Source organism: Lutjanus erythropterus, chromosome 3 (assembly GCF_056507025.1).
Source record: "Lutjanus erythropterus isolate fLutEry1 chromosome 3, fLutEry1.hap2, whole genome shotgun sequence".
NCBI classification, from domain to species: Eukaryota; Metazoa; Chordata; class Actinopteri; order Lutjaniformes; family Lutjanidae; genus Lutjanus; species Lutjanus erythropterus.
This window is the reverse complement of record NC_139319.1, coordinates 15,612,115-15,629,277: the sequence shown is the minus strand read 5'-3', so window position 1 is coordinate 15,629,277 and position 17,163 is coordinate 15,612,115. Positions and strand designations below refer to the sequence as shown.

The 17,163-nt window shown below is 40.4% G+C and overlaps 1 protein-coding gene across 5 annotated transcripts in view; it reads right to left on the bottom strand.

Moving 5' to 3' along the window:
* Positions 1-17,163, bottom strand: part of inpp4b (inositol polyphosphate-4-phosphatase type II B) — a 195,220-nt gene that overhangs the window by 86,398 nt on the left and 91,659 nt on the right. For all 5 annotated transcript variants that reach the window (XM_084715166.1, XM_084715167.1, XM_084715168.1 and 2 more), the window contains 2 exons: positions 7,749-7,860; positions 2,476-2,545 (listed from right to left, as the gene is read on the bottom strand). In XM_084715166.1, the coding sequence (XP_084571292.1) occupies positions 2,476-2,545; positions 7,749-7,860 (182 nt within the window). The remainder of the gene's footprint in view (positions 1-2,475; positions 2,546-7,748; positions 7,861-17,163) is intronic.

The window sequence follows — 17,163 nt, the reverse complement described above, 5'->3', positions numbered from 1 at the left end:
TATTCATCTGTGCCATAGACCTTCACTGTGTCCAAAAAACACATCAAACATGTGACGTGTTTCTTGTCACTGTAGCATTGTAGATTTTCAGTCAATCCTACACAAACTGTTTTGGTGCCTTAAATGCTCGTAAACAGAGCAAATGCATATTAATCCACAGTTGAAAATATCGTAGGGCAGCACCCTGAAAGGTGATGAGTCTAGTCATCAGTTGGAGACGCCTCAGTTGACTGAGATTCTCGCAGTTGGCTTTTTTTTCCTTTTACTTTGGTCAGTGAGTGTGCATTACAATCATAGGATGAAACAGAAGCTCACAAAATATACAGAGGAATCATAAATATGTTTTTATATTAGTTGACGCACTTGCTAAAAATATTCACGTGAGAACAAGTTGTTGAACAAGTTTTGGCTCTTGTTTTTTAGCTGCGTCATTGTACACAGAGCAATGCAAAAGCATGACAGGCTGTAAACTTTACAAACTGAGTGTCAAAATCCCCACAAACAACAAACTAACTGTGATGGAAGCAGAGAAGTGTGTTATAAATGGAGGGCAGGGTGACACTGGACAGTGGCTGCTTTTACTGTCTCTGACTGCATGGAACTCTGATGTTGTCACATGACAGATGATGAGGAAACATTAAAATGTGAGTCTTACAGGTAAAACATACTTATGTAGGGTGATACTGGAGTTTGGTGTGATGCTGAATTAAAAAAAGAAAAAAGAATGAAGAATCAAATCTTCATACTGAACAGCCAAATCAGATTTGAATGAAACAATTCTGAGTTAGGCACAGCCCTAAAATTGTCCCCAAAGAATAAATTCTTTACTCCTGTTGTGACATTTGCTAAAAACTACAGCACACAGCTGTACTCTATATTTCTAAATTTCAGTAAGCATGATGAACAGCTTAGAAATGAAGCACCATCTGGCATGACATATCTATTAATAATATTTTCAAGGTGTTCTATTAAAAAGGCTCATTTTAGCTGGATTTGTTTTTCAAATTTGTTACATCATAATATGCAAAAATAATGTGAGGTTACACTATAAACCCAGGCAGAGATCCTCTGTAGGACAATAACTGTACGCCAAATAGGCTTCAGAGAGGCTTATTATTATTTTTCTACGATGCTGAAGTTGATGTTGAAATTAATGCTGATTTAGGTTAAGCCTGGCCCTGGAATGACCCCAGAAAGGATTCATAATTGCAACTAAATGAAATGGGAGATGCAGACATTGTCGACATGGGGATTAGAGAAAGTGAAATGGAAGACAAAAATAAATGGGGAGCAAAGGGACACATGGAGAGAAGGGGGTGAAGGCACAACCTTAATCGGAAGAGCGACAGTTGCTGACTTCCACCTCTGTCAGAGAAGCAGATTAACCCCTGAACTCCCCCCTCTCTGCCACCACACTAATCTGACCACCAATCAGAAGCCTCTGTTTCCCTTCCTGACACCTCTTAAGAAAATGACTTCCCGAGACGTGCTGTGCGTGGGCTCCCCTATCTCCCCGCTCTCTGCATGCTCATTTTGAAAAGGTAATAAAAGTGGAAGACTAAATTGCATTACTCAATCTGGCGGGGTCTGCAGGGACGGTATTGTTTTGACGGGCTGCAGATGTGCACCTGCAAACGTGGCTGCAGTTCACTAGCTAATCACAGTAGAAACAGTAAGCGACAATGACACCATGACAACAGGCACAGGGCTGCTGGGGAGCTTTGGGGAGGTGGCGGGAATCTGGATAAAAGAGAAAATGGATCTGTGGAACAAATGAATGCGCGGGATGAAAAAAGGAAACTAGTTTCCCCGAGTCTCCTCTGAACAGGGGCTGTGAAGTTTCAACGCAGCAGGAGCTGTGACCTTTTCAAGTCTATCCCTTTTCTGTCTACATGTCTTTCATTTTCCCTCTACGATTCTCTCTTTTTCTACCGGGGAGAGAGACAGCTTTCTGTGCTGCCACTAAATTAGTCTCACGCAGCTAGTGTGGCATCTTTTGCTTGTCTTCAGTTAGTCCACAAAGAACAGAGAAGGTTCACCTTATTGTCAGATGCCTCCCACTACTCTCCTGCTGCCTACATACACCAAGACTCCTATTAAATAAAGGCAGGAAACTTATTAATTCTTTAATGAAATACCTGCCTCAGTGATGATTCAAATCTTGGAGAGGATATTCAAGGTCAGATCAAGGTGAATTAGATACAATCAACATTAAGGGACTAAAGGAAGCTGTTAGAAGATGTTAACTAGCATAATTCTGCACTACAGTAGAATATAGATGAACTATTTCTTTGAGGCCATTACAGTGTGGGTTTCTGCATTTTTTCTCCTGTAAAAATGCCATTTTTTTAATTGAAAGTTGGCAACATATAGAAAGAAAGTCAAATTTGAGAATGTTTTTTTTTCTTTTTTATGATTCCCATGTTATTCAGCAATAGATGATGAAATTGCAGGTGGTTATGGAGTGAAACATACCTGGGCCGGTCAGTGGGTTATTTTCTCTGTCGATGCAGGCATGGGACGCAGATTCACAAACCACAGGACACTGGAGAGGAAAAGGACAGGGGAAAAGAGAGAGAGAGAGAATATTACTAGAGATCAACTGAGGCTAGCTAATTAAACTAACGTTGGCTCCATGAATATGAACCTCTGTCTCGGGTTGACTTTTTAATGTTTCCAGCTGACTTGTTCTGAAGGGAGAATCTTGTAAAACGAGTCTTAAACACTCACTAGATGGCTACTAACATGATATTGTGCGAAGAGACTGAGGTTAAAGCTACATGTCCTGGGCAAAAACTCAAAAGTTGATGATCCATATCAAAGACATGATGATAAAGAAGCAGCATTGTTCTCATACTGCAGTGTAGAGCTAGTCAGGATAAGGAAAAGATGAGGACAAATTAAGCTCAGACCATTGTTTTCTTCTAACAAAACCCTGCTTGGCTGCATAGCTTGTGTGCTCGTTTATATTTCAAACAGCGTGTTTTCACTTTTAATGTCATAGGAGAAAAGAGTTTTAGGGCTAACCAATGTATTTGGCAAACATAACTCTATTTCCAGGTATGCTGGTTGCGTATAAAGTTCCTGAAATGCAAAAAACTGAGATCATGGTATCCAGCTGCATCTGGCTTCTCCTGTGGGCTGGGTATCACTGCTAATGATAAGTATAACACCACCCAACACCATTAATGCGACTGGTTCCTTGGGATTATGACATCATAAACCCAGCCAGACTGAATCTTTGCTTTTAAACTGCCCTTGTTCATTGCAGTTTCAAAGCAAGGAATGCTGAAACGTGGCGTGAACTGCTTATTTTGCTCCACATGGACATGTTAACAAGGTTAAAAAGGTGACTTTCCCCGGAGAGGATCTTTAAAAATATAGTCTGTATGGTATCAAGTGTGATATAATGGCGGCTAGGCTACACTATTATCTTTGAAGTGTTTTTCTTTGGAACTCTTCAGAGAGAAAAAAACATACTGGAAGAAGTGCGATTCTGTCCTTGATTTCAATCAGTTTTCAATTTAATACTAAAAATGCAACACCCCTAATGGTGACATATTTTTCTGAGCAGCAGGTGGGCTTTGAACCTGACTGTTACTCATAAAGTACACTGGAGATGACCGCAGCCATTTGCAAGTGAAACCTGTGATGTGCATGAATGGTTCATTCATGTTTGGTTTGTATTTGATTGATTTGTGTTTGCTTGCCCACAATAATTTCACTGAATTTCAACAAACAGAAAGAGGAGCTACTACATAAGCTTCATGCACATTGCAAATACTACATTTAAAGACTAGACCCATATGGAAGCATACAAAGCACACAGCTGCTGCTGCACTGCTCTTCTTTTGAGGTCGCCATGTTTCTCTTCTTCCTTCACTGCAATCAGTGATGCCACAGCAGGTGACAGCTGAGGGAAAACACCTGCTGTGACTTCACTGACTGGGTTGGTAAATTATTACCTCCACTGCAATTCTAGTCTTTATCAGCTCACCATATTGTGTTTTCCTCCGCTGATGATGAATTTCAAATTACTGTCCATTGATATACAGTACAGAAACAACACATTCATTAAATCCACATGGATGAAAGAGTACGCTGCCTGTACAGAATAACCACAGGTTATCCAAACAAATGAGATAATAAAAACCAACAAGAATAATTTCCTGATCCGTGTACTATTGATTTACCACATATTATAGGTGAGAAACCACACAATTTTAATCTTTCAATTTCAACGTGTTATTGAGCAACAGGCCCATTATTTTTATATATGTTTTTATCTAGTGGACACTTTTCTGCCTTAGCTGGACAATAAAGTTTATTCTATTCTATATTTTATTTTAATGTAGTTATTTCCTCATTTCAGTGAGCCAGAGAGGGGAACTCTGATAAAGAAGAAACTCTACCCTCATACTACATATACAAGTATGTTCAATTTAATTAGGGGAAAAGTTTTCAAATTGACAATTTTCCAGACCAGTTTTCCTACACGTTCAACACATGAAACGACTAATGAACCACAACCCATCTTTCTCAAACTCTCTTAGTCAGTGTTTCTGTAACTGTCAAGCTCTCCATTCTCACACAAAGTACATATGCAGTTTAAAATGATAACAGTGACAGATTTACGACTTGAAATTCTTCCAAATACTTCAAAGAATGGGTCTTTGATTTCAGATAGTGGTAGATGAAAGCAGCTTCTCATTTCTGGCTGGTGACTGTCGATTTTGGCAGTTAAAATAACTGTCTATGGAAGATTTTATCAGCTGTAGCTTACATAATGTTGGTTCTATGTGTTTTAGCTTATTCTAAAAGGGTCTTAAACACACAATATAGGGCTACAAGCATGAAATTGTGCTGAGAGACTAATTTTTAAGCCGTATGTCCCAGGCAAAAACAGCATCAAGTAAGGTAATCAGTATCAGGTAAGATGAGGAAAAATGAAGCTCAACCTGCTGTTTTGTTCTAATATAACCCTGTTTGACTCCATAGCTTACAGCATGTTTTCGCTTTTAATGTTACTATACAGGAGAAAAGGGTTACAAACCATTGTTTAGGAAAAGTAATTCTATTTGTGGTTTTGTTGGTTAAGTGTAAAGTTCTCTAAATACAAATGGCTAAGGCATTTCATTCTGACAGGATCCAAAATTGGCTTCACATGCTTCAAATTGAGATTTAAAAAAAAAACTTAACCTGCAACCTCACAAACAAATGTACTGCAGTTAGTGAATTATGCGTTCATTTGCTGGGGAACTAATGCTCAGTTACTATTGTAGGCACTTAACTGGTTAGCTAAATAATTTGCTGCCTATAATAACATATGATCTGTCAGATTACTTCAACTTCACTCATTTCATTTGAATTCTAAGGCAAAATGCTGCATAAAACCCAAAGCATATTTATGAATTTGTTTGATGTACTTTATTAGAAACAAATAAACAAACATTTGAAGAGTCAGAACTGTTTGTTGTTGTTGTAATAGTGATGTCAGTTAGATTTGGTTCGGTCAGAGCTGTGGAATATTAAATCATCCATCTTTGCTCACTGTGTTTTAGCCTCATAACCTCAGGTGTGCATAACCACAGGTTATATGAACTTCTTTTTAATATACAAAAATGTGAAATTATTGGCTATTTCATCAGTTCAAGCCTGAAAAAAATCTATTCTGAAAAAAATCCATATCATGCATCAGTAGTTATTTTGATACTGTCTGTTTTTAATGTAGCATACAGTTGGTGCTATTGGGTATAAAACTGTCAAGTTAACTATACCCCTCTATCTGTAAACTCTGTTACGCATAAACCCCTAATATGTCATGCCACAACAACTCCTCTGCTGGGCCTTTGATACTGAAAACCTTCAATGCCTCTTGATGCATTAAGTCTGGGACTCCTCATCAAAGCAATACTGACAACTAACAATCTTTCTTGCTTGCTGTATGTCAGCTGCAGCCTGTCTGATGAACCATTTAACACAGCTAGACAGCCAAACCTGTCCTCAGAAAAGGACTTTAATGACTGCTAGGAACAATCCATCACCTCTCTTAGCTTAGAAACTGATCCTGAACGAAATAGACGCCCAACCGACACCCACAAGCTCACACACACACACACACACACACACACACACACACACACACACACACACACACACCAAAATAAAATGTGTCAGCCAAGCAGAACAACTGGCATGTGGAAATTTCATTAAGCATACAAGTAAGGCCTCTGATTATGAAAAGTATTAACAATGAGCCAAGGGCCACAGCTGTGAAAGGAGTCCCATTGTAATTGTAGGCAGCGGACAGCATGTGTTCGATGGCTCTTTGATGACTAAAATATGTAAAGAGACCAGATCAAAGGTGACTGGAGTCTCTTTCTTGTTTCAGCTGACTGTTTTTTTCAGGGTCAGTGGGATATTCATAAGCAGCAACCACCGAAGCACTGACAGGGAATGATCAAACAAGCGCCTCAGACCCTCCCACAGACACACACATTCACATAAAGTAGATTCAGTCAGCAAGACACACACATATCCACAACTAAGGTAAATTGAAGAAGGACTTCCGCACAAGTGAGTCCTGAGTCTCAAGCGAGCGCTCCCTAACGTTTGTCATATTCCTTCCCTCTTTCCTCCCCTCATCTCCTACAACAGAAACAACGCACACAAGGGGAAATATGCTGTGACAACACACACACACACACACACACACACACACACACACACACACACACACACACACACACAGGGCAACACATTCATCAAGGCGACACGGGCAGATTGTCAGTGACACTCTGGAGCCTAGCACGGAACCTCCCTGCACCAGCAACAGGGGTGGGCAGAAGCGAAAGCCAGTCAGCCATGTAGAGGCCCTTGGTCAATTATATAAGACAGTGATTCATACACACACACACACACACACACACACACACACACACACACACACACACACACACACACACACACACACACACACACACATACACACACACACACACACACACACGAGTACACAGCAAATCAAAAGCAGGCAAGGACTACAAGTCTCCATGCTGTCTTGCAGAGCTGTGCTGTGGTGATAGCGAATCAGAATGTTCCCCCTTTACAGATCAGAAACATCATTAAAACTCCTTCTTTACTTTTTAATACCCGATTCTGCTGCTACAGCACACATTCACTTGACAAATGTTCAACAAATCTGGCTCCATTAGGAATGTACAGGAAATTAAGTGAAATCAGAGTACATACAACTTCATTTCTGGTGTGGTGGCACCCCATTTGGATGATACAATCTTCAGTTTACTGTCAAACTCTGACGGAGAGCTCTTTCTTCCCTCTTTCCCGCCCCTGATTACGTAAGTCACTTCAGAGCCGAGTTAAGCGGTATGTATTGTATGAGATTAGAGTAGAGAAGGGGGCGGTGGCACTGGCAGTAAAGCCATCTTGGTCAGATGAAGGAAGGTTGCAAGAGTGGCTGCACAATCCCACACAAACAGAGTCAAGTGCCTGTTTGTAAGAATGCTAATTTGGTTTGTTTCATATTTTCTACATACGACAGAGAGACAACGCAAATGCTCTCTCAGACATTACACGCACACACACATCCTCTAAATCCCCATTAGGGTTTACTGAAGTTCATTTAATCTCATTGGAGGACTTGAGCGGTGCCAGTCTAATCCTAGCATTAGAGCTAGGCATCTGGAGTACGGAGACTCCTGCTTTGTCTCCTCTCCCTGCTGCTTTACCTTATGTGATGGTATGTCGGTGGTGATGTGGTCTACGTCAACCTCTTCCATCTCCCCCATCTTCAGGCGGCTCACCACCACTGTTCCTGCTGTGCACACACCATCAGATGACCTATAGGGAAGAAAGGAATTGAGTTACATTTAATCTGTTGAATCAGTTCTGGTAAATGATCTTTTCATTCGACTACTACCCCTCCATGGACCTAAAAAATTATTAATCTGCATGTTGGGCCCCCAACTCTCCAAATCTAATAAGCTTATTTCAAGCCTTGAACAGGTTGTGAAATTGTAAAGCTGTTTGACTAAAAAGTGGAATGTTTGGACTGCGGCGATTTCTTTTTCTGACAGATTTTGCAGCAGAGCGTGCATGAGGAATAAAGCCGAGCCTGCTCCAGTGGGAAGCTGGCGGAGGTGAAGGAAGGAACATTTCGTGCAACTGTTCAAATGGCTGTCTAATAACCCAGGCTATGTGCCCTGACAGACACGAAATTGATACTAGAGTTTTCATATGAGGGAGCCCGACCAATCACTTTCCCAATCATGGAGCCATGATTAAGGAGCTGATAGAAAATCCATAGTATTGGCAGCAAGACAGACGCTCTCAAATGAAGAAAAATGGTCCCTGGGCATCGCACGAGCAAGATGATCACCTTAACAGACCCATCCCTAATATGCTCAGTTCCACTCCAGCTGGAGAAAATATTAGATGTTGTGTGCCAGCCAATGGTGTAGGGGGGTGGGGGTTGGGGTGGGGTGACACACCCCTAACTGACGAAGAGAAAATGCAAGGATGGTGATGGAAGCAGAAAGGATGCTTTCAAGGCCAATCCATCTTGGTTGATACGAGGGAAAGAATCTAATCGAACCCAGGGGAAAAAAAGGAAAGGGAAGAAGGGATGCTGATGAGAGGTAGGGAGGAATGTGAGGGACTAGAGGAGAGGAGGATTGGGATACCGACGAGGAGGATGGAGAGAGATGTGTCTCTGCGGTGGGACACTGGGAGCGTCAGTTAGCGTTTAATGTCTTGCAGCAGTCCCTGAGCAGACAAAAAAACATTGGTTGGTTTATAAATCTAATCATTGTCCCTTGCCAGACACCTGTCTCAGTGTTTACTCCTCTGCTCATCTTTCTGTTTCCCCCCCATTCCTCCTCATCTCTCTGTGCAGCAGAGGACTGAAGCACGGTAAAAGAAAGTCACCCTGACTTTGAACAAACAGTATGTGCCGACAGTGGCCCACACATAATCGAGGAAATGGAGATTAACATGCATCACGTTCAGTGATAGTCCTCCCTCGGCAAACCTTAGGGGTTACAGTGGCCCTCTACTCTTTAGATTGCTCTGCCTCAATCCACTAATGAAACTCTCCATTTAAACAGACAGAGGAGACTTTGTTAGAATTGCTTTAAGATAATTGGTTTATGCCTTTGAGAGATACAGTATATTGTGATTTTTTTTTTTTTTGATTTGCAGCCAAATGTACCGTAAACTCAGCACCTGTTCAGATAAAATCTTTATACCTGATTGTCTGTGAGGAAAGGAACTCTTCAGCTGCTCATTATAGTGATTTAATTTAGGTCCATCACCACATTGCTGGTTTATGTCTTTTCGACGGCAACGGTAACACATGCAGATGCTGTGGCAGGTAGCTCCTTGAAACTTTGCTACTTTTCTCTTTTAATCTTTAATTTTTTTCAGCTTTATTGTTGAAGCACGAATGACGTACGACAGAAATACACTCAAAGGCATCAGAAAACCAAGCATGCGGTCTGGATTAATGAACAGTGGATACTGAGATGATCACCAATGCGCACGGCACCTTTCGACCACACAGCCAGATCAGCACCATGTAACCACCCTGGGAGGGGAGCAGAGATAAGAGCCATGCTAACCCAGCTCGGACTTAAGGCTGCTTCTGGATAATGCCTGGTCAAGTAAACAGATGGACAAAGTTGGACCTAGGTTGGCCAAGCAATGGGAAATAAGAGACTACTGTGCCCACATCTTACAGAGAACTGCTCCACAACATACCGGATCAAGGTGTTGCACTTGAGGAGAGGACCAGTTCCGAGCTGGCAAGATGCAACACACAAGACTCCGTCAGGATGAGGGGGCGGAGGACACTGTGTTTCATTGATGACGTTTCATGCAAAGACACAGTCAAAGTTGATGGACAATGTGTCTCAGATGTCAAACTTTTAATGTGAGGATGTCAATCAAATTATCATCACTATCTTGTCGCCGCTGATTATATTCGACCTGGTGCAAATTGAAAAGATGCACTACAGAATTATTTCCTGGGTGTATCTAAGGAAACTAAAAGGAAGTAAGGGTCATTACATCACCATTGAACATGTTCTGCTCTAGACTTCGGTGACAGTTCTATTTAAGCTTATGGGAGGTACAATGCCAATCATCATTTGGAGACCAACAGCAAATAAACAAATGCACACATATGGAAACATCAGTCAGTATGCCATTCTCAAGTGTTTTCCTTCCTCTTTTAAAGACATTTCTTAATCAGAGGTTGTACAATGTAGATATGTCAGGTTTTTGTGTGCTTCTCCATGCATCTCCCATAGCTTCAAAGGAACTGGCAGCAAAGTCTGGCACCAAGCTGAGCATGAAAGTTTTATAGAGATGTAATGTCTCTTCTTTCTTTTTTTTTAGTTTTCTTTGTTTATGTATAGAAATAAGTGTTTAAATTGTTTTCCTTTATGTTTTACAAATGTTTTCTTCTATATTGTACTCTATTCTGAATTAAGTCAATTATGTGTATATAGTTTGCATCTGTGAGTAGCATGAAACGACTACAACCCTCAATTCGTTGTGCAACCCTGTGTTGTATAACGAAAATGATTTACCTTGATACTGTCTGAATCCTGCTAAAATCAAACAAAGAAACGGGCAGAGATCAGCCTTCTAAAGAAACGTGTAGCGTGGAGTGACAGAAACTTTTTTCTTTGCAAACTACAGTATTTTAGCATGCACATTAACTGACCTCGAATTAACTTTGAAGGTTCTGATGAGAGCTGCGGATGAAAAAGAAGCCTGTCTCCCTCCCACATCCCCTCCTCCACCAGCCCTCTCTTTCCGTCTGTTAGAGCTGGCATGGAAACAAATCTGCAGATTGTTCTTTGCCTGCAAGCCCATCTTTTTTTAAAATCTAATTGGCCCAGGATCTCTTTTATGACAACACTTAATCAGACGGCTTTGTTAAAGTGACAAAAATAATGTGCTTAAAATGTCTGCTGTGAATTTGGCACAATTCAAAAAATAATTAGTTATCAGGGAAGTGCCTTACATTTAACAGTTATTTTCTTTTGAAAGCCTCTATGGCAATTTACAAACACATTTTCCAACATACAGCTGTAATTTGTTTCAAAGAACTAATCTGTACCCTGCCGGTCTAACAGGCTTGTGATGTATGAGCCATATACGTGGAGTACGTACACACAGTACAATACAGCAACTCCTCAAACTCCTAAATTAGCTGTATGAAATAAGGTCTTCTGCTGGGAGTCAAACCTTTTTCTAAATAATAACAGAATAACCAGAGACACATTTATAGAAACCTATATTACCCACTAAGTATACTCAAAATAAAATGTTGTGGTTATGTTGGAACTTTTCCTACTTCCTGCAGAGGCTCAATGATTTGGCAGTTCACTACAGATGCTTACTTAGTAGTCTACCTACTGAATCTGTAGCCAATTTTATTCCTAGGTTGAAAATAGACAAGCTAGAAAACCTAATTTGCCCAATAAAAATTGACAGCACTGTCTATTCAAACATGACAACAGTGATGTGATACTCAGCACCTTGTGAGCATTTGTCTCTACAACAATGACTTTAACAGTCTTTATACTGTCTGTCACATTACAGTTTGTGGACCAAACAAATCTGACAACTCCTACAATGAGAATGAGTATATCCAGCTAAATGAGAAACAGAAATCCACCCAGGAAACACCCCAAAGGAAAATGTCTGCTAACTTTGGCCTGAATCAGTGCAGATTACGGTGGATTTGAGATCTTCAAGACTTGCATAGCCAGACCCATCTCTACAATTCATTTTACTGCTGTGCCAGTGCTGGAGACAGGTCCCATTATCATTCTGGTTTGGGGGAAAACATGATCTGGCTTGTTTATATATCTTTGAACAAATCACAGTTGTCTTGGGCAGTGCTAAGCCCAGGATGCAACATCAGTGCCCCTGCAAAATAGTGTGTGTGTTAAAGGTCCAGTGTGTAACATTTAGGGAGATCTATTGGGAAAATATGTCAGAAATGTAGTACGCTTTCAAAAACTGGCTCTAGACAAGGGTTTTCAGATTTTTGGTGAGCCTCGTGGCCACCACAAGTTCTCCTGCACACTTGGAAGATGAGAGTGAAATTAGATGTTTCCGGTCTGAAAGCTTACTGCTAGTTGCTACTAAAGCCTACACACAGGTTCTTCAAGACAAACGAGTCATACCTAAAATCACCACAATTTGCCACAAAGAAAGAAAATGACTGTATTTTCACAGTTTGAGTGGTGTGAGTTAACATATTCATGTATAAATATGTGCGTGGTGCCACCTGAGCACTATTGTTTGTCTGCGTTTTTCCATTCTATCACAATTACTATTATTAGTAGTATTGATCTGAACACAAAGATGATGACTACATACAAACCTTGGGGTGAAGAGACTCTCATGGACACAGACATCGACTAATATAAGGGTGAAAATGGCCAAGCAAATGCCCTTTCTGCTGTTTTGTGAACCAAGCCAAGAGAAGGACAATTGCACTAAATTTTCAAAGGCCTGAATTTAGCAGCCCGTGGGTGGGGAAAGTTCATCAAAAAACTTCAAAGCAGCTACGCTTCTGTGGCTGTCAGGCACTTTTCTTTGTGGGAAGCCTTACAGAGGAAAACACCTGACAGCCACAGAAATGAAGCACCGACACCATTGGCTTTTCCCTTCACAAGGGGTTTTGCCTCAACTGTAGGACACTAAAAATACACAGCAGGACCTGGAAAAACTATTTTTCTTTTTGCTCTGGATTTTGCCCACAGGAGAATTGGTTTAGGAGTCCTTCAGGACACCTTAAAACTGTGCGTGGCCTGTGGAATGGTAGTGGTCAAAGAAAACTAATTGCCGGATACACGGGCAACAAGAATGCTACAGTCTTAGAGTGTAGCAGTGGAAGTGTAGATGGGATTCTTGACCTATATAAAAGCTGGACGGGTGGGCTAAATATAGCGCTGGCTAGTTTTCACTGAGGACAGATGTTAGGACACGGGACTGTAATAATGGGGAATGCCAGCTTTAGAAGTGATACTGAGAGTCCTGATTTTCATTAGGGATGAATGACATTATCATGTGACTCAGCAGTAATTGCACATTTTGCGACTAGAGGCCTGACTCAATCAATAAGACTACAGAGCAGGCATTGTTCATAGAGCTGGCCAGAATCACCAGGGGACACTATACTGAGCACACACTCTCCAGTTTGTCTGGACCACTTTAAGTATATTCCTGAAGAAAAAACTGCCCTGGATTCCTCTTGATGAAAGAGACCACAAAAATATATATTCAGTCTGAATATAAAATGAATGCAAAACACCCTGTGTATCTTGTATTAAAGTTTAGTAAAAATCTGTTTGGTACTGAAATGTAGCAGGTTTAAGTGGCAGTGGCATGCTCAGGACTTTTTTATGCTTGAAAGGTTGAGTCAGACTCCAATATTCAATCAAAACAAGCTGATCTATCCAGAACACACCAGTGGGATCAATCTCTACAACATGTAAATTTATGCAATGTAAAAAAGTCTGTTTGTCTGCTGCAATACATCTGTAATAAGCAGAATAAGAACTGTGTCAGGGCAAGATGCATACTTGCACAAGATTTGTGAGTTTCAACGCATCCTATTTGTTCCAGTTCCATCACACACAGCACTGTATTCTAGCATGACGAGAACTGTCTTCACACTACATTTACTTTTATGTTAGTGCTTAACCAGTGTCAGAAACAGTCAGGGATAAGCTGTTTTCACAGAAGAAGCAAGGTGGAAAAAACTATCCAGAAAGGATACTATTTGTTTAAGAAATCACATGAATCCAGGCTGGGGCTCACAACTAGATGCCTGATGACTGTGGTGTGCAAAGTCTATACATTTCTTCGCAAAAGTAAGATGGGGGAGGTGATGGGAAAGCTGTCGCAAAAGAACACCTACACCTCTATGAGAAAATCCCCTGGGCCTCACTAGTATACAGGCTACTGTGGCAGACAGAAGACCATTACAACTATGTTTCTGGATAGTAACATTAGAGAAAAATAAATGTTGGATATTGTACTGTAAACGCAAAGAACTGCATTATATGTTTCCAATTTGATAATAGTCTATAGAGCAAATGGTGTTTCCAGTACATTGCAGCTATGGGTTGAAGCTACTGCATGTCAAACCATGAATAACTGTGGTAATGCAATGGTGGTGGTATGGTATGGCAACTTCCTGAGGCACCTAAAACAGACTGTCTTAAAAAAGGTTTAAAAGCACATATCATATCAATATCCTGCTTAGTCTAGCACATTATTGTCACTGGATATGGGGAAAAGAGAACAAAGAAGACATTCTCAATAAATTCAATCCAGCAGAGCACATGTGTCTGGTGTCAGGATGCGGTTTAGGTGAAAATAGGTCAAGAGGCAGTTGTCACTTCCACTGCCTGTTGTGTTTACCACGGGACTATGGAGACTAATAACAACTCTGTGGCTTTATGTCATGCTGAGGAGCATGGCTGCATAATACTACAATAGGTCATAGTGTTCATAGGCTGGCTGAGAGCCAAGCTGTGGTACGTGCAATGTCAATGCTAACGAGAATGAAAAGGTGGGGCTAACTCAAAATGCTGAACTGCATTGGTTGTCCCTCTAGTAGACAATTAAGGAACTGATTCACCCCCAAATCAAAAATACATATGTTCCTCTGGTCTGTACTGTTATTAATCCATCTACTATAGATGGTTTTGGTGTGGGTTGCTGAGTTTTGGAGATATTGGTAGTACAGATGTCTGCCTTCTCTTCAATATAATGGAGCTATATGGAACTGAGTTTGCCCTTCTCAAAGCAGCCAAAAAAAAAAAAAGAAGAAGAAAGAAACACATTTTTTTTCTTTAACAAAAACTCTTTCCAGAAAACATGATCCAGCTACTGAAGATAATCCACAGCCCTTGTGAGCAGCTTCATGTAGGAACTTTCTTTCTACTTAGTAGGATAGGGTGGTATCTATATTTTCATACCTTATGGGCATTTTACTGGGGTATAGAGTATTATTACAGTATTTGTGTAAAACTTTTGTATAACAGCTCCTCTCTGCTCTACTCTCAAAGTAGAAGGAGTAGATGATCATCATATTGACGCTATTCCTGCAACTGGGAAACAACAGGGAAGCTTTGCTTTGTCCTTGAGAAACTGCAGCTTTTATTTATTGGCAAACTCAAACCTACACTGTATATTTAGTACCAGGCTGACACATTCACTGCTTACCTTTTCCTCCACTCAGCATGCATTCACGTCTTTCTGCCACTCAACTAAAGTTACACGCCAATCTGACCATTCAGTGGTCTGCAGTGTTTGCTGGCTCACCTTTATCATTGGAACTAAACCCAGAATACTCCCAGGGCAGAGGCATTTTTCTTTTTTACTAGTTAGTCCTGAAACTTTATCCCCCAGATGCCGTATTTCTCACCTTGTTCACCAGTAGAGAAAAATAGTTTTAGATTTTGTGGTGAATTATCCCTTTAACAAAACTTTAGCTATAAAATTTCATGTTCACCACTAAGATCCATATTAATCCCTAAAGCAACTCAGACTATATCTGATCAAGTAATTAATTTTACTACTACTACTACTACTACAAAATAATGATAATAATTCAAAATTTACAATGACATTTATTTGTCATCAGCTTTAATAATTATGATTTTATTCACATTTATTTTAATTTATCATAGAGAAACCATGTTCTGTTGCAACTAGTCAACACTGAGTGTCAGTGTCACAGGTGCTACTGCACTTGTCAAGACATTCACACACACACACACGCACGCATGCACGCACGCACACACACACACACACACACACACACACAGGGACTGACACACTAAGTCTGAAGATAAGTCGAAAAAATCGAGCACACACAGTAGTGTGGCATTATTGACTGTTACCACTACGCAGAGCCTTTTAAATTAAGGTACATGACAGTTGTTATGCGCCAAATGATTAAAGATGGATTTAAGGTCAGCAGAGAGTTCAATACGTTGAGCTACAGATGAACAGTTTTCATTATTAGGTTGTTTTTTTTGTATATATGTGTGAAGTGTCACAGTTAAGATGAGTCATCAAAGTCAAAGGTGCTGGTGTACTCAACTCTATGAATTCAATTGTGTGCATAGACTTCTGACGATGAAGACGGGTGGCATTCAGTGTGAAGCCACTGAGAAGCTGAGTGCGGATCAATGACAATTGAATGAGCGTGGGTGTAGATGACACGTGAGTGGGAGAGGGCAGGTGGCGCACCGATAAAGAGCATATTGTATGCCCAGATGATGACCTCCTTCACTACTCACTGAATGAGTACTACAGTATCAACATGTAAGTGTTAGAAGGTCAATCTAAGCCGGCAAGCCTCATTGCAAAACATGAAATAACCCTATAAAATGTTTGCACACATACATCAGACTGAAAGACTGAAGAGAAAATCACATAGTCTGTTTCAAGTGTAATGACTTAGAAACAGAGAGAGAAGATGCCCCAACAGAGAGCCACTAAGGCTTCATAATTATTTTTCAACAAACTGTAAAAGAGCTGACAAAACACAGTGCCTCCTTTCATCTCTGTCAAACAGATGGTTTTTGTCCTGTAATTGCTCTTGAAAAAGAAGCAACCAACGGTATCTAGACCGCCACAGATTCTGACAAGCATGTACTCAGTTGAGGATGGGAGGTAAGTCTTTGTGTCTTTGAATTGTAAGTGTTCAATTGTGTTTGTTTTTTCTCAGTCAAAGGCAGTGAACCTTGGTTTGATGAAGAGATATTTACGCTTAAAGGAATAATTCCACTTTTTGCTGAGCATTACATGAGAAGACAGGAAACAGGGGGAACAGATGGTCTGGCTCTGTCCAAAGGTTGCAAAATTTGCATACCAGCAAACCTAAAGCTCACAACTTAAAGGAGAAATATGTAATATATTTACTGTACTTTATCATAATATGTCACCACAGATAGTAAGGAAACAAACTGAAATACTGGCTTCTCCAAAAACAACACTACAGACACCATGTTGTCCTTTGAAATTTCCATTCTGGAAACTGTCCGTTTCAAGTTTAGAGTTAAAATTAATGCAGAATGTTCACCAAATTAGTTAACGTCTGTT